Raw genomic sequence first — 21,960 nt, 5'->3', positions numbered from 1 at the left:
CCTCAGCCCCCTTCCACAACCCCTCCCACCCAGACCCCCCCATTCCAGCCTGCTCATACCCACTGCTGCTCATACTCCCCTCCAACCCTAGCTTGCTCCTGCACCCTCCCCTGCCCAGACCCCACATCCTTCCTTCTGTCCAGACCCAGCACCCCCACCCTACTCCTGCACCCCAGCTTACTCCCTGCAGCCCCCTCCCGCATAGTGAACCCCTCATTTTTGGCCCCACCCCACAGCTTAAAGGGGCCCCAGAAAAGTTAATCCCGCTCTGAGGGGAAGCTCTGAGCCTTGGTGTCCCCCTACAGGGCTGGAGTGCAAGGAAACCCTGGCACCCTGAGCTGCGTGTCACCCTTTTTTCTGCTCGTCCGTTTGGGACCATGTCCGTGAGGTGTTTTTTGTTTTGCTTTGCACTTGCATGTGGCTCCCAACTGATTTTTTGGCAAATCAGTGACCCCCCCCCCAACCCAAAAAAGATTCCCCACCCCTGCCCTGTGGTGTGAAGCAGCGAGTGCCCAGGGGGCCTAGAACAGAGCAAGCTAATAACTTCACTGGTGACCTGCGGTGTTACCTCACAGCCATTTTTGTTTCAAGAGGAAGGCAGGAACCCTGTCACATATGTGGTGGGGCTTAACACTTCAGTTGTGGGCTTGCGCACATTCAGTCCACAGACATTCCCAGCAATCCATAAATGCACACTATGGTGCTAATTTTGGGTATCCTTTGTGAAAAGCCTGTTGCAGTGAACGCTTCCCCTCAGCAGAGGGGTTTCACTCCAGGCCCACAAGGGAGAAAAGCTTTTGTTTTCTCAGCATGCACTCAGAACCTCGGATTTGTTGCCCAGGACCCTTTAATAACAATTTCACAATGGAAATCTCCATCCAAGATGTACGTCGCTGAAAGTGCAGCCTCAGATGCTGAGGCCCACTCAGAGCCTCAACTCTGCTCAGCCTGGAGTACATCTGAGGGAACAAACCCACAGAACAAATGTGATCAGAACAGAGGAGGCCTGCAAGACACGATGGCGACATGAACAGTGTTTGTGCTAACTACTGTGAAGGGAGACACTGAACTGCAACTTGTGTCTTTGCATTCAGCAGCTCTTCCTGTTGATCCAAACCTCGGCGTCAGCACTGCTACAATGCGGCAGCAGGGCTCCTGTACTGCTGGGGGTGTTGTCTTCCAGGTGAAACCTGAAACCGAAGCCCTGGCCATGCCGGGCATGGACGGCATCACTGCACTTTTCATAAAGGGAAGCCTGTTACCACTAGGACGGTGACTACATTCCAGGTGGAAAATTCTTCCTGCCTTCCTAAGCCTACCTGCATTTTCAAGTGAGTATGGGATTTATCTTCACTGCCTACCCTAACTTACATGGCAATGGCATTACGTGCTATTACACAGCTGCCAAGCAGCAGCTGTACATGGAGTTTTAGTTGCCCTGCTGGTTCTTGGAATAAGAGGTGCTATCTAAACGTATAAATACTGACCCACGAAGACAAGAAGGCTGACAGTGCTGTGTGCAATTAGTTTGGCAGCATCCTTAAGGATCTCAAAGTGCTTTACAGAGCTCCACTGTAGGACCAGAGATACCACATGTAGGCTGACAAGGAAAGTAAACTCCAAATTTTGAGCATCAGGGTTTTAACAGTTATTTGCAAGTTTTCTAGAATCCAGAGATGGTAGCAGCCGCATACAAAACTTACCAATAAGTACCAGCGCCCTGTGATGTCAGCTCCATACCATCAACGGAATTGTAGCTGTCGTCATCCATGATCTTGGAAAGTCCAAAATCTGTGATCTTTATCTCTCCACATGCTGTACCATTGACTAGAAGAATGTTACCTAGGGGAGGGAAAACTGGTTTTTAGAGATCTCTCTGTATGGAAGGAGGGGAGGGAAAAGCAGCACCAGACCTGCACTGAAGTACATGGGGTATTCAGTGATGGACACGCTGTACAAAGGCACCATGACCTGCAAAACGCAGCGAGCTAACACAGCTGTTACGCCAGAGAAGATGTTGAGTACTTAGTGGAGTTCTCCAGAGGGGCCTGGTTCCTATAACACACCAAGTACCACCACCTACATCCCATCCTTTGAGACCTAACTTCTCGCCTGCCTCCTCACTTTCAGCTTGACACCCTGGTTGTCCAATGCATTGCATTCCCCATGCTGGTTTCTGGCTTGAGGAAAAGGCCATAACACCACGGGAGACAGGTCATGTTGGGAGCAGGTCAGGGTCAGGTGAGGGCTCCCTGGCACTCTGACTCATTCCAGCCCAAAGTTCTAATTTGCCCTGGTTTCTTAGCAGGCAGGAAGTCTCTGCTAGGGCACAGTGCCCCCTAGTGGTTCCAAAGCAATGCCAATTCTTACGCAAGACCTATTGAAGAATCAGCTATTTCAAAGGATCGAATGAGACAGCAGCACACAACTCTCCAACAGATTAAGCTGTATAATCTGCATCAAAGCAATGACCTTTTGCAATACAGAATCATACAGTAGCAGCTACGATCTGAACACATTTTACGGACAGCCCTGCAGCGTTCTCTCACGCTAGTAAACAGTGGCTTGGGAAGACCAAGAACAGAAACAGGGCACCAAAAAAATAAATTGGTGCAACTGCGCCATCTACTGCGGCAGAGTCGTGAAGCAACACAAGAAGCTGTGTCAGATCCAGGCTACCCAGTGGCAGTGAACTGTCACCAGTACGTAGAACCAATTGCCTGGATTTTACTGCGTTAAAAAAAAAAAAAAAAAGCGTTACCCAGCATGTGCCAACCCAAACAGATAAGGCAAAGGAAGCTTTGCTCTCGGGGGCATGATCTGGTAACTGTCTGATGACAGTGGGGGAGGACAGCTCTGTTTGCTGGGCATTGGTGAATCTGGAACAGAGGTGGGCAAGATACGCCCCATAGGCTAGACCTGGCTTGCCAAGCTACTGGATCCAGCCCACCCTGCCAAGACCCTTAGGCAAAGGACAGCCCCATGCCACTTTAAGCCAAGAGGAACTGGGACACTGTGCTGGGCATGGGGACACCCTAGGGCTGCAGCAGGCAGGGAACCTGCCTCGGGGTTCTGCAAGGCTGCTGGCTGAGAGCTGCCTAGGTAAGTGCCTCCCCAGTCAGAGCCTGCCTCTGGCATTCCAGTCCCTTCTATGCTTCTATAGATTTAGCTTCTATGATGAGGTAACTGGCTCTGTGGATGTGGGGAAGTCAGTGGATGTGATATACCTTCACTTTAGCAAAAGTTTTGATACGGTCTCCCACAATATCCTTGCCAGCAAGTTAAGGGAATGTGGATTGGATAAATGGACGGTAAGATGGATAGAAAGCTGGATAGAAGGCCGGACCCAGCGGGTAGTGATCAACAGCTCGATGTCAGGATGGCGGTCGGTTTCTAGCGGAGTGCCCCAAGGTTCGGTTCTAGGGCCGGTTTTGTTCAATATCTTTATTAATGACCTGGATGAGGGGATGGATTGCACCCTCAGCAAGTTTGCAGATGACACTAAGCTAGGGGGAGAGGTAGATACGCTGGAGGACAGAGATAGGGTCCAGAGTGACACAGACAAATTGGAGGATTGGGCCACAAGAAATCTGATGAGGTTCAACAAGGACAAATGTAGAGTCCTGCACTTGGGACAGAAGAATCCCAAGCATAGTTACAAGCTGGGGACCAACCCGTTAAGTAGTAGTTCTGCAGAAAAGGACCTGGGGGTTACAGTGGATGAGAAGCTGGATATGAGTCAACAGTGTGCCCCTGTAGTCAAGAAGGCTAATGGCATATTAGGTTGCATTAAGAGGAGCACTGCCAGCAGATCCAGAGATGTCATTAGTCCCCTTTATTCGGCATTGGTAAGGCCACATCTGGAGTATTGTGTCCAGTTCTGGGCCCCCCACTACAAAAAGGATGTGGACGCATTGGAGAGGGTCCAGCGGAGGGCAACCAAAATGATTAAGGGGCTGGAGCTTATGACTTATGAGGAGAGGCTGAGGGAGTTGGGTCTGTTTAGTCTGCAGAAGCGAAGAGTGAGGGGGGATTTGATAGCAGCCTTCAACTTCCTGAAGGGAGGTTCCAAAGAGGATGGAGAGAGGCTGTTCTCAGTAGTGACAGATGGCAGAACAAGGAGCAATGGTCTCAAGTTATGGTGGGAGAGGTCCAGGTTGGATATTAGGAAAACTCTATTTCACTATGAGGGTGGTGAAGCACTGGAATGGGTTACCTAGGGAAGTAGTGGAGTCTCCATCCCTAGAGGTATTTAAGTCTCGGCTTGACAAAGCTCTGGCCGGGTTGATTTAGATGGGATTGGTCTTGCCTAGAGCGAGGGGCTGGACTTGATGACCTTCTGAGATCTCTTCCAGTTCTATGATTCCATGATAAGGGGATGGGTTGATGAGATAATATGATCTTGGTAACTAATTGACCATTCATTTTCAGTGGGAAATAGGTCAATGGAAGGATGATAGGAGTTACTATAGAGAATTTCTGGGTGTCTGGCTGGTGAGTCTTGCCCACATGCTCAGGGTTCAGCGGATCGCCATATTTGGGGTCAGGAAGGAATTTTCCTCCAGGGTAGATTGGCAGAGACCCTGGAGGTTTTTCGCCTTCCTCTGTAGCATGGGGCGCAGATCACAGCTGGAGGATTCTCTGCATCTTGGGACCTTCAAAGTATTTGAAGGCTTCAATATCTGAGATATAGGTGAGAGGATTATTCTAAGAGGGGTGGGTGAGATTCTGTGGCCTGCACTGTGCAGGGGGTCAGACTAGATGATCATAATGGTCCCTTCTGACCTTAAAGTCTATGAGTCCCTCCCTCACCCCACTCCCTGCCTCAGGTCACCATTCCTTCCTGCCCCACGTCACCACCCAAACCTTCTATGCATGCCTTCCCCCCCCCCCCTCAGGTCACAACTCCCTCACAGACCCAGCACCCCCCTATTACAGCATCTCCGGCCACAATCCTCTCCTGCACTCAGATGCCCTCCCCGACCCTGCACCCCATTCCCCTGCCCCATATCACAACCCCCCTTCCTCACCGAAACTCCTTCAGACCCATACCCAGGCCTGCAAGAGCACTATCTGACCTGCCACATATTGCCTTGGGGACCTATGAAAGCAACAGATGAGCAAGTTTTTCTAAGTTAGTCTGCGGTGCCATTTACTGAGCATCACAAAGGAAGGGAATAAAAATGTGCAGTGTGCTGGCCAGCTACATGAAGGAAGATGCTGCACAGGAAAGCAAAGGACAACCAAGGCACAGAAACCAAGTACTAACACATGACGGCACAAGGGATTGCCCAGAACAGGAAGACTCCTTTCTGGAATTTTACCTCTTGCTGATGCAATGCTGGGAGCCAATACCCGTTTGCAGAGCAAAACCAAGCATTTCAGTCCCTTCTAAGCTGCAAGCTAAGCTCCTTGACTTTGGTCAACTGGAACTGGTCCTTAGTGGTCAGGAGAGATTACTAACAAGAGGTAAGAGGGTAAAAACACATGCCATTCGGATTCTTAACATACCTGGTTTAAGATCATAGTGTATGATGGGCGGTTTGATTTCGTTTAAGTATTTTAAAGCATTCACAATCTGCATGATAATGGATCGAGCCTCTTTTTCGGACATTAATTTGTGCTGTTTCAGGTAGAAGTCCAGATCGTTTCCCTCACAATATTCTAACACTGTACAAAACCTGAAAGCAAGAGAAAAATCGTTACAATTAAGTCCCCTGAGAGAAAGAGTAATATTGTATTTTTCTGTGTAAATCTCCTCAAATGGGATATTCCCTGCAAACGTGTACACATCTAGATACTCCACTACAGACATACAGGAAACCGGTTTGGTTCTACATGCAGCCAAATCCAAAATCTACTTCTGTGAGAACAAAACTGATTTTCCGGGCAAAGCAACATTAATGCTTTAAAAATAGCTAGCCTTTTTGTACGTGTGTTTTAAATTATGGATTTCCCTGTAGCACCTCACTAGGGCACTAAGATCTGCTGACTAATGAGTATAAAAACACAGGAACATAAAGGCCATAACCAGACTAATGGTGTGTCCAGGATACTGTCCGATGGGATACAGCACTAAACCTTCAGAGCAGATATAATAAACCCCATAATTAAACACCTACAGAACTATCTGCCCACAGGGCTACACGAGCTCTATCCAACAGGCCTTTGCATGGTCAGTCAGCACATGACAAACCAGGGTGTAGATCTACTGCTTTGCCTACTGCAGTGCTCTAAAAGTGAGTGAACATTTTCTGCATACTGCTGTTTCAGAGAGCAGTAGGCAAAGTGCACCAGGAAACCTACTGCATGCAGCAGCAGGGTCCACACAGACAATTAGTGCACCACAGGCTGGGCACTGTACCTTTGCACCCAAGCCTGCCATGTGCTGTGTCACTGCACAGACACGCTTTGTGTGGCTGGCTTACGCATGAGGGTCCCTTATACATTTTTATATCCTATTCTACAATTGTGGGTATTCATTTTCATATACATTGGAAAATCCTTTTCTGACTCCTGAGATCATGTCTGAATGATACTCCGTGGTGACAAGATCCACTGTGCATAGAACGATCCAGGGTGACTAAGCCTTGATGGAAAACTTTTGAGTAAACACTTCGTGGTGAACTTGTCCAATGTGGTGCAAAGACTACACATCACTTACGAGTCAGTATCCAGCGAGAAGTAGTCATAAAGTTTAACTATTCGAGGATGATCCAGTTCTTTGTGAATTCTGTACTCTCTACATGCATGTCTGAAAGGCAAGACGGGGCATTAGCAATGGAGGTTTTATTATAGGTTCTGTAATAAGTGCTGCACAGTGACCTTGGTATAGCTCCCAGTGTTCCACATTCAAATGGAAACTTATTCATACCATTTAGATGGTATTAAGTATTCTGGGAAATGAGGATGTGCTTTCAAAAAAATGTACATTACCAATGTAGGTCACTGGGAATGAGCTTAGGACTTTTGTTCTTTGCATGGGTGAGGCCATGAAGTTAAAAGGAATAGAAATCCCCCTATTACGGGGAAACAAAACATACAGCACCACTGCTGGTACAGACCCTAGCAATGCACGGATTTTGCAAACATCCAGCCACCTTTCTTACTCATTTTAGACATTTCTAAGGTGACACCTTTGTATATAGATACAAAGATGGGAGGAAGTGGCTTCACTTTTGCAGCAAATAGCAAGGAGAGAGAAAATTCAGTTTCACAAACTGAGGTCAGACTAGATGCGATCATCTAGTCTGCTCTGTAAAACACAGGCCAGAAATCTTTCCCAACACCATTTCAAAAGTAAATCTTTTAGAAAAAGATCCAACATTGATTTAAAAATGGTCAGCGATGGAAGAACTACCACAACCCATTGTAAATTCTCCCAATGGTTAATTACTCTCACTTTTTAAAACGTATACCTTATTTCCATGCTAAATTTGTCTAACTTCAACTTCCAGCCACTGGATCATTTTACATTTTCCTCTGTTATACTAAAAAGCCCATTTTTAAATATTTGTTCCTCATGTCAATACTTGTAGACTAATCGAGTCACCCCTTAACATTCTCTTTGTTAAACTAAATAAGTTGGGCTCCTTCAGTTTGTCACTACAAGAGGCGTTTTCTAATCTTTTAATCATTAACGTGGCTCTTCTCTGAGCTCTCTCCAGTTTATCAACATCCTTCTGGAATTGTGGACAGAATACCTGGACACCGTTTCCTAGCAGTGGTGGCCCTGGTGCCAAATCAAGAGGTAAAATAACCTCCCTACTCACACGGGAGCTTCCCCTGTTTATGTATTCCAGGATCACATTAGTTCTTTTGGCCCCAGCATCACACTGAGAGCCCATGTTCAGCTGATTATCCACCAGTATCCCAAAATCTCTCTCAGAATCCCAGCTTCCCAGGACGGAGGCCATACTTCCAAGGCTGTGGACTCTATTCTTTGTTCCTAGGTATATACCTTTACATTCAACCGTATTAAAAGGCATATTCTAGTCAGTATCAATAGACAGGAACCGATTCTGAGATCAGGATGGGGAAAAAGCAGCAATGCACTGTTCTGCTACCGAGGAAGCCAGCCCTCAGCTTTACAGCACCACTTACTTGTGATAATTCTCCTTCTTCTCGTCTCTCCAGTTTTTATTTAACTGGTGAATTTTCACAGCTACGTATCTCTGTTCTGTTAAATCAAATGCCTACAAGGAAATGCAGACATCAGTAGAATGAAATTTCAAATGAATACCGCAAAAGCAAGCAAGAGATTCCAAATTAGTGTCGCAATGCAAAGCAAAGAATAGGTGGCAATATGTTGTAGCTACCATCACTAATGCCATCAACTCCTCTGAATACAACTCAAGAGTCTGTCCTTTAATTCTCCTGTCAATAAGGGAGCCAATTAGTGTCAGACTATTTGTGATTTTGGTACACTAATCTGTCCACAGGGTCTAGACCAAGGGTGGGCAATTAAAAAAAAATGGGTTAGTGATTCATAGCCAACAAGAGCTGCAATCCTCCAATGCCTGTGGAGGTGCAGGTAAACATGGAGATGAGGCCTGCCAGGGACTAACTCTGCGGACCACATCTGGCCCGCAGGATGGAATTTCCCCACCACGGTAGACTGTACCAATCACTTCACACAGGCCAAACAGCCATCAGATAGTAACAACCTATATTTCATTTGAAACCAAAAAGAAAACCTCCCTGCCATGACATTTTGAGCCACTAAAGTCTTGTATTTCATTTTTAAAAGTGCATAGAACGTGTAATGATTTAATACACACTGTGAGCGCTTCCAGCTCCAGGTATAAGTTTCAAACCGTTTGTGGTTGGAGAGTCAAATGGTTGGGCCACATCATAGCTCATGCGGACATTTTTCACCCCTTTGGATCTTGATGTGCAGCCCAACAGGCACAAATGTTGGAACTGTGCTGCTGGATCTTTGCCCTACTCCATCTAGTCAAGGATCCTGCCTTTGACAGTGGTTGGCACCAGACACTTTAAAGCACAGTGCAAGACATCGTACTGCATGCAGATGTGGGCTAAGAACATAATAAGGGACAAACTGGGTCAGACCAAAGGTCCATCTAGCCCAGTGTCCTGTCTTCCGACAGAGGCCAATGCCAGATGTCCCAGAGAGACTGAACAGAAAAGTAACCATCAAGTGATCCACTGCGTTACCCATTCCCAGCTTCTGATAAACAGAGGCTAGGGAAACTATTCCTGCCCACCTTGCCTATTAGCCACTGATGGATCCAACCTCTCTGGATTTATCACCTACTTTTTTGAACCCATTTAAAGTCCTGGCCTTCACAACATCCTCTGGCAAGAAGTGCGTTGTGAGAAGAAAGAACGTTTCCTTATTTACTTTCACCACATCAGTCACAATTTTATAGACCTCTATCATATCATCTCTTAGAGTGGGTCAACACTGCACCGTTATTTTGAGATAACTAGCGTTATCGCGAAACAATGTGAGTGTCTACACAGCCATTCTGTTATTTTGAAATAACAGACGGCTTATTCCAAAATTTGTAAACCTCATTCTACGAGGAATAATGCATATTCCATAATAGCCATTTCGAAATAAGGCATGTGTAGACGCTCCACTGCTGCTATTTCAAAATAGCCCCTGACCAGGGCCATTCTAAGTTATTCCTTCCCAGTGCCTTTTGGGGCTCAAAATCGAGATAGCACATCTATATTAGGGAAGTCTGCCTCTCTCTAATTTTGAGGCTTCCCTGCAGTGTAGGTGTGCTATTTCAAAATAAGCTATTCCGGAATCGTATTTTCGAAATAGCTGTGCAGTGCAGACATACCCTCAGTCTCCTACTCTCTAAACTGAAAAGTTCCACTTTTATTATTCTCTCCTCATATGGCAGCCATCCCATATCCCTGATACTGCAAATCAATGTCATGTAAACAATCCTTACCCATGACTAGGGGTCGTTTATTCAGCATGTCAATGACGGGATACAAACACTTCCTAGACTTAAAAAAATGAAGGCTGCGCCATATAACCCAGGCAATTTCCCCCCTTTCATTTACAAGAAATGTGTCAGATTGAAAGCATTACAATGTTGTTGCAATGTCACCATTTCAAATATACCATTTAAAGCAGATTTCTAACACTTGTGCAAGTGTCAAAAGGTATTTCATGCCATTCTCCTGGTCACACCAGTGTTACATTCCCAACAAATGCACATTTCAATAAATTCTTGTGGAGAAACTGAACATCAGATCTGCTGTCTAAATCAACGCCAGATGCAACATGTATTTCTACATCCCTTCCCCCACTGAAGAGAACAATCATCGTATTTTACTTTATTTACTGAATGTTTCTGTGCAGGCTCAAAATACAACAGGCTAATTCTTCAAACTTACCTTATACACTTCACTGAAGCCTCCTCTACCCAAAAGATGTAGCAAGAGATATCGGTCATTTAGCGTTGGATGGTCTTTAAATCTGGAGAGGACAATTTAATATTGGCAATGATAATACGGTCTACTATTAAGTCATAGCTATTATAGCTCAGACAGGATAATTCATGTTAAGACTCAAAAATGTGGTTAAGTTATTTATGTCCGATTTTCAAATGATTGGACAGCCATTTGATCATTTACCACTAGCACTGCAAAAACTTCCGAAGTCATTTGTAAAGTACTAAATTTTTGACATACAAATGGTTTTAACTCAGCACAGCACTGTGTCTCTCAGTGGGCAGCCAAATATTAAAAGCAGAATTAAGTATAGTACATTCCAATTACCAGACAACTATAGCCTAAGAGAATTTAGCTTCCCTTGACAAGGTCACACTGGATGCCTATTACTTTCCCCACATGCCTCCCGATGCTTACTGTGAATTATCTTCGTTGTGTATCCTTTTCAATTCCCTGATATGTAAATTTCTAACCCTCTCTAGTCGTTCCAACTCTGCCTGGATCTCTGCTTCTTCCTGTACGGGAAAAAAAAGATGACACACAGTTCAAGACACTGAGTAGCTAGTTTCATCATTTACGGATGCACTAACTGGAATTTAACGGTACATGACTGGTTTGGTAGAATGAAAACCACACTAATACCTAACTTCAAGATAGCAGGGCAGGAGGGGGAAAATTCTGGGATGTTTTGCTTGTGACTATCCATCCACATTACAGGTGGGAGCAGGTATGAGTCCTCCATCTTTCCCCCAGCCAATATTTTAATTGTTTTCCTCAGTTTGGAACGTACTGATAAAATTATGTGCTTGTGGTATTCTAAAATTTTATTGGAAGATTAAACAGCAAATAATTTAGAAGGGTCATGTTGGAATCTAACAAGTCTCAGTGATGTCAAAAAGACCCTCCTAAAAGTTGCAGTGTTTCTCGAACAGAGCTGTAACTTTATATCATAAGCAGTATCTTGATCTCTTTTCAGATGTATAAAAAGCCCAATGGTTTCCAGAAGAGCCATAGGAAACAAAAATATCTACAGGAAGTGGGAGGATGTGGGCTACCCAGAGCTTTGGCTTTCCATGCTGCACATAGTTTTAACTTCGTGCCTGAAAGGAAGGGAGTTTCTAAGTAGTTGACTTTGCCCTTCTATGCAGAAGGCTGAAGCAGAGTACATAAGCTTTTAGTGACAGTTTCCACATGGTTTCTCACATTAGAAAGACAGAAAACAGCCAATATGAAACTGAAATGAGTTAGTTGCAACAGAGAAGTGTTGCAAAGAAAGAGCCATCTGGGTTGACATGCAGTTGAAGGGGAAGTAAAAATTATCTCATTTACATGCAAGACTAAAAAACTGCAAGGATGCTAAATTAATGAAAGTGAATGAGCAGCCAAAAATCAAAGGTAAGAACATCTGGAAGTATCGTGAGTAAGAGTGGTGGGCAGATAATACTAAGAATATTTCAGTGGCTGAATGTAATTGCTTCCATAAGCTCTTTGAATACTCATCTTTATACCTGCCTCTTAAGCACTATGCAAATGGCCACCTTGCTATCCATTCAGGAAATGCATATCCAGAAGACCACCTTTTAGAGTCAATTCTATATCATAGGCACTAGAATGCATATATATGGGGGCTAGGCTCCAAAGCTCCCAGATGTGTTCCTGAAGAAATGTCCCCATTCATTGTGTATACCCAGAAAGACAATTCCCCACTGGTTTTTGTGACCACTCCTTTTCAACATGTAATCTATTTTCACTGATTAAAAAATGAGCCAGTTCCCAAAAGGGAGGGCAAGCACAGCTTCAGACAATGAGGCAATCTGAAAACATTGCTTCCTTTTCTGAAAAGGCCAAGTTTTAAATGTATCCTTCCGGGCTATATTTTACACTGACATTAAGTGAACCTGTGATTCCTCCATTGGTATCAATGGAGGAAGCTACAAAATAGATATGGCTTCAGCAGTTTTACTTCCATGTCTAGATTAGATTTTAGGAAAAACTATTTCCCTAGGAGGGTGGTGAAGCACTGGAATGGGTTCCCTAGGGAGGTGGTAGAATAGAGGAATATTTTACTAGAGGTTTTTAAGTCCCGGCTCGATAGAGCCCTGGCTGGGATGATTGAGTTAGGGTTGGTCCTGCTTTGGGCAGGGGGTTGGACTCAATGACCTCCTGAAGTCTCTTCTAGCCCTAGGATTCTATGATCTAGTCTTGCCTATAGTAGGCCTAGAAGCCATGGTGTGGTTTAAATGCCACTGAGTAGTCATCATTGTTACCCAGCATTGCCTTCGCTGCTGCTAAAAGAAAACAACTTAGCATGAAGATGGTTTTGCATTCAGTTTGTGGGCCAAGGATACACCAGGATGGGTGTGATTGGTAAAAGCAAGAGTTCAAATACTAGCCAGTGAAAACACTGAATGCTGAACTCTCTACAGGCCTAATAGCCTATCTGCCTTACTCCTCAAGGAACAAAAAACCTACTGTCTCTGAAGCCAGATGCTACAAAAGGAGCTCTCTCAAATCAAAGCAAGTAACACTGAACTAGGGATGGGATGAGGTTAAAAGCAATCCGAGCTGGTCAGAGACCTGGAAACATGTGAGAAAATATTCTTGTTTAGTTTTGTGCTGAAGTTGTAGCCGTCAAAGTTTTCTGAGCGGCTCTAATAATAAAACTCTAGTGACAAATGGGTTAACAAGGAACCAAACAGGCAATTACCTATGACTAAAGTCACTTGCATGTAGAGCTCCTGCTGAGGCCAACAAGAATGAAAACTAGGATTTCATAATGGAGTATTATCATCCTGAGTTATCAGAGGGTCAAACAGATTTGTCTGGAGTGTTGCACACAAAACTGGTTGCTTGGTGTGACAAAAACATGGAGTCATACTTGGAGGTATAGTGGGGCAGCAGGGAGGATCAACATAACTAATTTAAAAAGTCATGGCATGGCACCTGAGCTTTTTAATTCACAAGCTTTGTCTCGAGAAAAGTCATTCCTATTACAAATTAGACAACAGTGTAAAGAGCTTTTCAAAAATCTCACTTCTCTCCACTAGGCTCCAGTAAGCTAGCTAGCCCCTAGATGTTCCTCATCCCTTACACTGAACATACATAATGCTCAGTGATGGGTGGACTGGACTGCCAAACAGGGTGTTCTCATTTAAAAACCCTACAGATCATGGAGGCTGATCAGAGAACAACCCAGGAAACTACAGACCAGACAGTTTAACTTCTGTGCCGGGGAAGATAATGGAGCGAGTAATTAAGGAATTCATCTGCAAACACTTGAAAGATAATAAGGTGATAGGTAACAGCCAGCATGGATTTGTAAAGAACAAATCACATCAGACCAATCTGATAGCTTTCTTTGATAGGATAACGAGTCTTGTGGATAAGGGAGAAGCGGTGGACGTAGTATACCTACACTTTAGTAAGGCGTTTGATATGGTCTCGCATGATATTCTTATCAATAAACTAGGCAAATACAACTTAGATGGAGTTACTATAAGGTGGGTGCATAACTGGCTGGATAACCACTCTCAGAGTAGTTATTAACGGTTCACAATCCTGCTGGAAGGGCATAACAAGTGGGGTTCCGCAGGGGTATGTTTTGGGACCGATGCTGTTCAATATCTTCATCAATGATTTAGATGATGGCATAGACAGTACACTTAAGTTTGCAGATGATACCAAGCTGGGAGGGGTTGCGACTGCTCTGGAGGACAGGGTCATAATTCAAAATGATCTGGACAAACTGGAGAAATGGTCTGAGGTAAATAGGATGAAGTTTAATAAAGACAAATGCAAAGTGCTCCACTTAGGAAGGAACAATCAGTCTCACCCATACAGAATGGGAAGCGACTGTCTAGGAAGGAGTACTGCAGAAATGGATCTAGGGGTCATAGTGGACCACAAGCGAAATATGAGTCAACAGTGTGACGCTGTTGCCAAAAAAAAAAAAAAAAAGCAGCAAACATGATTCTGGGATGCATTAACAGGAGTGTTGAGAGCAAGACATGAGAATTCATTCTTCCGCTCTACTCTGCTCTGATTAGGCCTCAGTTGGAGTATTGTGTCCAGTTCTGGGCACCGCATTTCAAGAAAGATGTGGAGAAACTGGAGAAGGTCCAGAGAAGAGCAACAAGAATGATTAAAGGTCTAGAGAACATGAGCTTCGAAGGAAGACTGAAATAATTGGGCTTATTTAATTTGGAAAGGAGAAGATTGAGAGGGGACATGAGAGCAGTTTTCAGGTATCTAAAAGGGCATTACAAGGAGGAGGGAGAAAAAATGGTTCTCCTTGGCCTCTGAGGATAGGACAAGAAGCAATGGGCTTAAACTGCAACAAGGGAGGTTTAGGTTGGACATTAGGAAAAACTTCCTAACTGTCAGGGTGGTTAAACACTGGAATAAATTGCCTAGGGAGGTTGTGGAATCCCCATCTCTGGAGATATTTAAGAGTAGGTTAGATAAATGTCTATCAGGGATGGTCTAGACCGTATTTGGTCCTGCCACGACGGCAGAGGACTGGACTCAATGACCTCTTGAGGTCCCTTCCAGTTCTAGTGTTCTAAGTTATAGCTATGACAAACGTACAGCCTTGGTCGAAAGCTATAAACCCTTCGACACTACTGCCCTGGGAAAAACAGTAAGAACATTTACCTGTCAAACACGTTACAACGGCCTGGTTACACAAAGGAGTTAGATGGTGTGATGCTGACCCTCACAACGGCGAATTTTCAGGTGCTGGGGAAAAATCACTAGGATTCACAAAACCTGAGTCAAGCGCCCAGGTTCCCTATGCGGTGAATGGCAAGGGAGACAGACACCTCCGAATGGGATTCACAAAAGCCAGCACACTGGGCAGGGAGCTGCCTAAGCTAGCCAAAGGAGATGCCAGGGAGAGGGGAGTACTCTTTGGTCTACTCCTCCATTCAGTAGGTGGTCTTCTGGATATGCTTTTCCTGAATGGCTAGGGAGATGGCTACCCGTCTCTGCTGGAGATTCACAGCAGGAGTCTTCTTTAGTCAGGCACTCATGCAGTTCTGCAGGTAGCCAGAGGAGGGGAAAGGATTTGAATAAAGAATGCTCGGAACACCGAACTCCAGGATGACTGATATGGGGTTCCCCCAGTCTCTCCTATGGAAGCTGTTCCACTGTGGCCAGATAACAAAAGAGCAATTGAAGCAGGATGACTGGCCAAGAGGGTCTCCCATCTCCGGCCCTAACCTCAGTAGTCAGAGAGAGATTGAACTACATATCCACAATTTCAACAACTTTTATCCTACCAACCACCTCAGCCTGGACCAGTCCACACGAGAGATCCACTGTCTTGACACTACAGTGCAGTTACATGATGGACGCATTTCCACCACCATATACTGGAAACCTACTAACCATTACACTTACCCTCGTGCCTCTAGCTTCCATCCAAAAGATTTCTCAATCTATTGTTTACAGCTCTAAGATACAACTGCATTTGCTCCAATCCCACAGAGACAAACACCTACAGGATCTGCATAGAGCATTCTTAAAACCGAAATATCCACCCGGAGAAGTGGAAAAACAGATCGACAGAGCCATACAAGTTCCCAGTCATCAGCTACTTCAAGACAGGCCCAGAAAAGAAAACAGGAACCACTTATCACCTACAGCCCACAACTTAAACCCCTCCAATGTATCAATCAGCAATCTACAACCTATCCTGGAAAATCACAGAATCCTACGGCTAGAAGAGACCTCACGGCTGGAAGAGACCTCATGACCCCTCACACTCTCACAGGCCTTGGGGGACAGTCCAATCCTCGCCTACAGACAACCTCCTAACCTCAAACAAATTCTGTCCAGTAACCACACAGCACACCTCCACCGTACTCACCCAGAAACCCACCCCTGCAATCAGCCCCGGTGCTAACTCTGTCCACACATCTATACAAGCGATATCATCCCAGGACCTAACCACAAACCACCACATCAGAGGCTCATTTGACTGCACATCCACCAATGTGATCTATGCCATCAAATGCCAGCAATGCACAGAAACCTGTTGAGGAACAATTTAACTTGCCCAGGGCACTCATTAATGTATCTCAAAGTCACCCCATTGTTTCAGGACAATTTCACAAGCCAACTCCACAGGGAAGCCTTAGAACTTAACTTCATTTACAAGTTTGATTCCTATAACAGAGGTATGAATAAAGACATTGGCTGGATGGCCTGTTACATTCTATATCCTAATGACATAAAAGACCAAACAATTAGTACCTTCTCTAGCAGCTTCATGTAGCATGGACACTAATCAACTATTTCTTTCCCACCCTTTTTTTTCTTTATTTTTTTTCTCCTCCTCCTCCTCTCTCCCCCCCCCCCCTTTATTTAGAAACTGGTCCTTTAATAATGCCATTCATCTGAAGTGGGATGTGCCCACGAAAGCTCATGATACCATCTCCATGTCTTGTTAGTCTCCAAGGTGCTGCAAGACTATTGGTTGTTTTTCCAAGTATATCCACAATGGAACAGCTTCAAAAGAGACCTAAGGAGCCCCACATCACAGCATCTCATAGCTCAGTGGTCAAGAGCACCCAGAGGTGCCTGATCAAGTCTTCTCCCCACCCTCGGCAGACATAGGTAAATTGAACCTGTGTCTTCTGCGCCCCAACAAATGCTTCAAGCACCAAGCTAAAAGTTATAAGCTGGGTACCACGTCTTCTTTCTCCTGATGGATTGTGAGTGGGACCTGATCTGAGCACATCTACCGGATTGGGCCAGCATGGATCTTCGGCGGCTGAGCACCTAGCTTCCACTGGTTTGTGAATCACACTGGGGCTTATGTGGTATATACAGGTGCCTAGAACAGCAATCCCCAAACAATTGAGGGTTGCACCCCTTTTTATCCCTATCCGTTCCCCTCCAGGGCCGGAAGCAGGGCTGCTGCTCTGGGGGTGGGAACAAAGCAGATGGCCTCTGTCCATGGCCCCACACTAGGCCCCGGACAGGGGCCAAGACTGGGAGCAGGAGCAGAGATGCAGCCGGGCTGGTGGTCAGGTGCAGTTCTGCTCCTGGCTTTGGTCCTGGGCCAGGAACAGAGCTACAGCCAGCAGCTAAAGCTAGCATGGGACCAAGAACAGCGCTGCTCGGAGGCTGGGGGCAAGGAGGGAATAGGTGGCACTCTCTCCCTGCCCCACGGGATGGGTCTAGGCCCACTGTACCTTTCTCAGACTTTCCTCTACACTGTGGAGACTACGGGCCCAGAGGGAAACAGCAGCGTATGTGCCCCCGGAGGCAGGAATGCAGACACCTGGGAAATTTTACCCTAAAAATGTAGATGCCGAGTGAATTTAGGATCATAAAGGGTTCAGAAAGAATTTTGTGCTTTGCAGTGGAGCCAAACCTGGGGCCTGGGTGCCTTTCTCCTTTTTTACATTCAGACCAAGAACTCTTACACCAAGATAGCTGCCACTACTTCTATGTAGCTGGCCCAGCGCTTCTTGGAGCTATTTCTGTTATGAGTTCTTTACCTTTTTAAGATGACCTAGTCGGAGTTTGAAGATTTCTTCCTGTTCATGATATTCAGCTAACGTTAACCTGTGTACACAAGAGAACATTGTCAGACACATATCCAACACATTTGTAAGCACAATATTTGTTAGAGGTTTCCAGTAGCCATGTTGGTTTAAACAGGACTACTCAAGGGAGAGGAAAAAAAGCTTAAATGCAGCCAATACTGGTATGTATAACAGAATTCCTATCCAGCAGATGGAGAATTTTCAGTGTACCACATGAAATATACACCAACTTAATCTGCTCAGCTATAGGAAAGAACAACTGATCGATGGACTGAAATTTGTACATCACATTCTACAATATTTCTCATATGAAGATAGTGCTCAAGTCTGGACATGCTGTAACAGAGCACTGCACGTGTCTGAAGTCTTATTTCATGGGACATTTAATATGCTAAGATTTACTCCTAACAAAGAAAGCAAAGGAAAGAGACTGTAAATATTGAATGACAAGTCAGAAACCTTCACTTCTTGAATGTTCTGATTTGTAGTCTCCTATAAACAACCACCTAACCTCAAGATGATTCTTACCAACCACCACAGGACATACCACACTAATACCAACCCTGGTACCTTCCCTTGCAACAAACCCCGTTGCCAGCTTTGTCCACATATTCATTCTGCTGATACCATTATTGGACCTAACCAAGTGAGTTATAAGATCAAGAACACATATTCCTGCGCATCCAGAAATATAATCTATGCTATCATGTGCCGAAAGTGTCCGTCTGCTATGTACATTGGACAAACATCTCGGACACTTCGCCAAAGGATTAATGCCCACAAAACAGATATCAGACAAGATCACAAAGAGAAAACAGTTTCTTGCCATTTCAACCAGAAAGGACACTCTCTCAATGACTTAACCACCTGCATTCTGCTACAAAGACCTTTTACATCTGCACTTGAAAGGGAATCCTCTGAACTGTCATTCATGTTAAAATTCGACACTTTCCAAAAAGGACTCAACAAACATTTGAACTATCTCACCCATTACCAAGATAGTTTCCCCAATTATCACCTGTAATACCATTAACTCACAAACATCCCACTCTCCCTACCTCTAATATCATCAATTCACAGACACTTACCTTCCTTCCTCCCCCCCCCCCCCCCCCCCCCGCATCCCCTTCCTGTTCTGCAATGTGATTTGTCCTTTTCATATTTGTTCATTTTTTTAAATTGTATCCTTTGGTATATATGGTTGTGACTACTTTCTTCCACTATTTGATCTGAGGAAGTGGGTCTGGCCCACGAAAGCTCATCATCTAATAAACCATCTTGTTAGTCTTTAAAGTGCTACATTGTCCTGCATTTTGGTTCTGATTTGTGTTATTTTTAAAATTTAACAGTGTTGGGAGGGGGAATTGTACTTTTTAAATTTATTTTATAGAAAACCTATTTAATCAAATCTCATTACAGGTCTACAGAGAACTACCCCCAGGACGCTATGTTACATGAGTTTCGAATTCTTCAGAACCCATTCTGGAGCCTACTACTGTTGTGCAGCTGTCAGTGTTATACCCACAGGATTTGTAAGTCGAGTGAGAGGGACAGGAATACATAGCTTATATTTTTTTCTTCTTGCTCCCCTAACAGAAGCCTCAACTCCCTCCCAACTTCTAGCTAGCCTCTCAGCTCCACAATGTTATGCTTCTTACTTCCCTAGCAGGCCAGCAACCATAGTGTTAGAAGGCAGTTCCACTCTCTCAGAGCTTCCTGCTGCTAACAGACATCTCTGTGCAGAACAGCTCTGGGGTACATGTCACATTTCGCCCATCTAGAGCTTCTGCTGTTCCTGTACACCTGCCAACATGCTGGAGACAGCCTGACATAGCAGAGGAGCAGACAAGGCAATTGCAGGATAGTGAGCAGTCTTGAAGGACCTTACAAATCCCAAACCGCCTTCCTCCACAAACATTTCCTGAAACAATAGCTAGCCCTTACAACATAAGAGCCAGAATTACTCAACTTCCTAGTTAATATGCCTGTTCCTCAGTATCTCTTAGTGATAGCTATTATTCTGCTGCAGTTGAACAGCAAGTACAATTGGAATCTGCCTGGAGTAAGCAAGCATTTAGTTCAATGCTCAGGATGTAGAAAATCCCCCTTACTGCGAAAGATCACTACACTCCAAATTAACATACAAACTGTACTAAAAATACAACCAATATTTTTATATTGACACAGGGACTCTGAACAAGAATATGTGAAATATTGGAGGTTCTTCCTTGGAGAACAGATTACAATACAAGCTCTCAAGAAACAAGATGACCTGCATTTAAAGCAGATCTAGTTAATCCAGCACTGCAACATCAAATCTACTTTGCTTTAAAGAAACCCTTCCAGTCTGAACACTTTTTAAGCAAGCTTTGACGACTGATTGTTAAGGCAGGATTTGGGGTACCTGAACAATTAAATAAGTCACGTGTGGACTGTAAGAGACACATGGACAGGGTTAAACAGTGACAGTCTGGCCATTCCAGGCAAGCAACAGAATGGCTCTCGCTGGACTAGTATTTCCAGAAACAGTTACATGCTAGAACCTAGTACAGGGGTGAGCAATCATTTTTGATGGGGAGAATTTCGCAACTGGTCAAGGGCTGCACTCTTCCAGGGCTTTAAAGGAGGTGGTGAGGAACTGGGATGGCAGCTGGGTGTAGGAGGGAGCTTGGGGTAAGAGACTTGGGGGGCAGGAAGGGATGCACGATCTGGAAGGGAGTTTGGATGAAGGAGGGGGTTGTGACGTGGGGCAGGAGACTAGGGTCCGGGGATTTGGGTACAAGGTCTTGGGAGAGGGTTATGGCCTGGGGCAGATGTGCAACAGTCTGGGGTGCAGAGTACAGGTGGAGGGAAGATAGTTGGGGAAGAGTGGGCTGGGGTGCCAGAGGCAGGGTCTGGCCAGGAGATGCTTACCTAGGTGGCTCCTGGCCAGCAGCCCAGCAGGTTCCTCAGCCTCACTCCCTGCCTTCCATGCCCCCACAGGCTGCTCAGAGCAGCTGGCTGTGGGGTCTATGTGCTGCTCCAAATGCTGAGAGTTACGGGGGAAAGGATACTTTGCATGCTGCCTATCCTGGAAACCAGCCAGTAGGAGCTGTAAGATTGTGCTGGGGACAGGGACAGCCCACGAAGCCTCTTTCCCCTTCCCCCGGGCTCACAGAAGCACATGGCCATTGCAGCAGGCTTCTCCGAGTGCTGTGTAGGGACAGGACAGACTAGCACAGCTACCCCTGAGACCTGTCACTCTAGCCAAGTTTACCAGGAGAGTGGGGAAGCTTGTATCTCTTACATACAGCAATATCTAGAGCCATGGGGAAAAGGCAGTGAAATATTGACTTCATCCCTGATTTGCTTCTGACTCCATCTGCTGCGTGAGAACTTTCATGTCAGTTAATATAGAGGTTTGTTTCCATAAGAACAAAAGTTTACATTATAATGAATCAGTTAAAATCTAGCTCATCCCAATTACACCAGTTGCTCCAGTTCATTTTGAAAGGAAGCTTTCAGTAGGCTAACAACTCCATCATGACCACATGCACTTGGTGCCAGCCAGCTTTACAACATGCTTCTAACACAGGGCTGGGCACCTGTTTATGGTGGGGAGCACTTCAAGGATTTGGGAAGTGGTCAAGGGCTGCACTCTTCCATTTATTAATAGAGAAGGTGCAGCGTCTGTGGTACAGGTTGGGTGCAGAAGAGAGCTTAGGGCAAGGGACAGCGGAGCAGGAAAGGGTGTGGGACCTGGAAAGGAGTTTGGGTGAAGAAGGGGATTGTGACAGGGCAGGAAACCGGGCTGCAGGGTCGAGGAGGGGGGTATGGGTGCAGGAAGAAGTGCAGGGTCTAGGAGGGGGGTGTGACCTGGGGCAGGAGTGCAGAGATAGTTTTCAATGTGCTTATAATGGTGCCCTGCAAGCCTAAAGGCTTGGTGATAAACTCAATGATTTGATGTGGGTAGAGAACAAAAAATGTG

The 21,960-nt window shown here is 45.2% G+C and overlaps 1 protein-coding gene and 1 long non-coding RNA gene across 6 annotated transcripts in view; one reads left to right on the top strand and one right to left on the bottom strand.

Annotated features, from left to right (window-relative positions):
• LOC142820987 (uncharacterized) overlaps positions 1-20,633 on the top strand; it is a 41,031-nt gene extending 20,398 nt beyond the window's left edge. Inside the window, exons 2-3 of the long non-coding RNA XR_012898028.1 lie at positions 19,413-19,525; positions 20,181-20,633. This is a non-coding gene — a long non-coding RNA (uncharacterized LOC142820987). The remainder of the gene's footprint in view (positions 1-19,412; positions 19,526-20,180) is intronic.
• Positions 1-21,960, bottom strand: part of TLK2 (tousled like kinase 2) — a 66,320-nt gene that overhangs the window by 6,096 nt on the left and 38,264 nt on the right. For all 5 annotated transcript variants that reach the window (XM_075911372.1, XM_075911371.1, XM_075911374.1 and 2 more), the window contains 7 exons: positions 17,946-18,012; positions 10,855-10,952; positions 10,381-10,462; positions 8,104-8,195; positions 6,665-6,754; positions 5,512-5,681; positions 1,704-1,842 (listed from right to left, as the gene is read on the bottom strand). In XM_075911372.1, the coding sequence (XP_075767487.1) occupies positions 1,704-1,842; positions 5,512-5,681; positions 6,665-6,754; positions 8,104-8,195; positions 10,381-10,462; positions 10,855-10,952; positions 17,946-18,012 (738 nt within the window). The remainder of the gene's footprint in view (positions 1-1,703; positions 1,843-5,511; positions 5,682-6,664; positions 6,755-8,103; positions 8,196-10,380; positions 10,463-10,854; positions 10,953-17,945; positions 18,013-21,960) is intronic.

This window comes from Pelodiscus sinensis, chromosome 29 (genome assembly GCF_049634645.1).
Source record: "Pelodiscus sinensis isolate JC-2024 chromosome 29, ASM4963464v1, whole genome shotgun sequence".
NCBI classification, from domain to species: domain Eukaryota; kingdom Metazoa; phylum Chordata; order Testudines; family Trionychidae; genus Pelodiscus; species Pelodiscus sinensis.
This window is presented reverse-complemented; position numbering and strand designations above follow the sequence as displayed.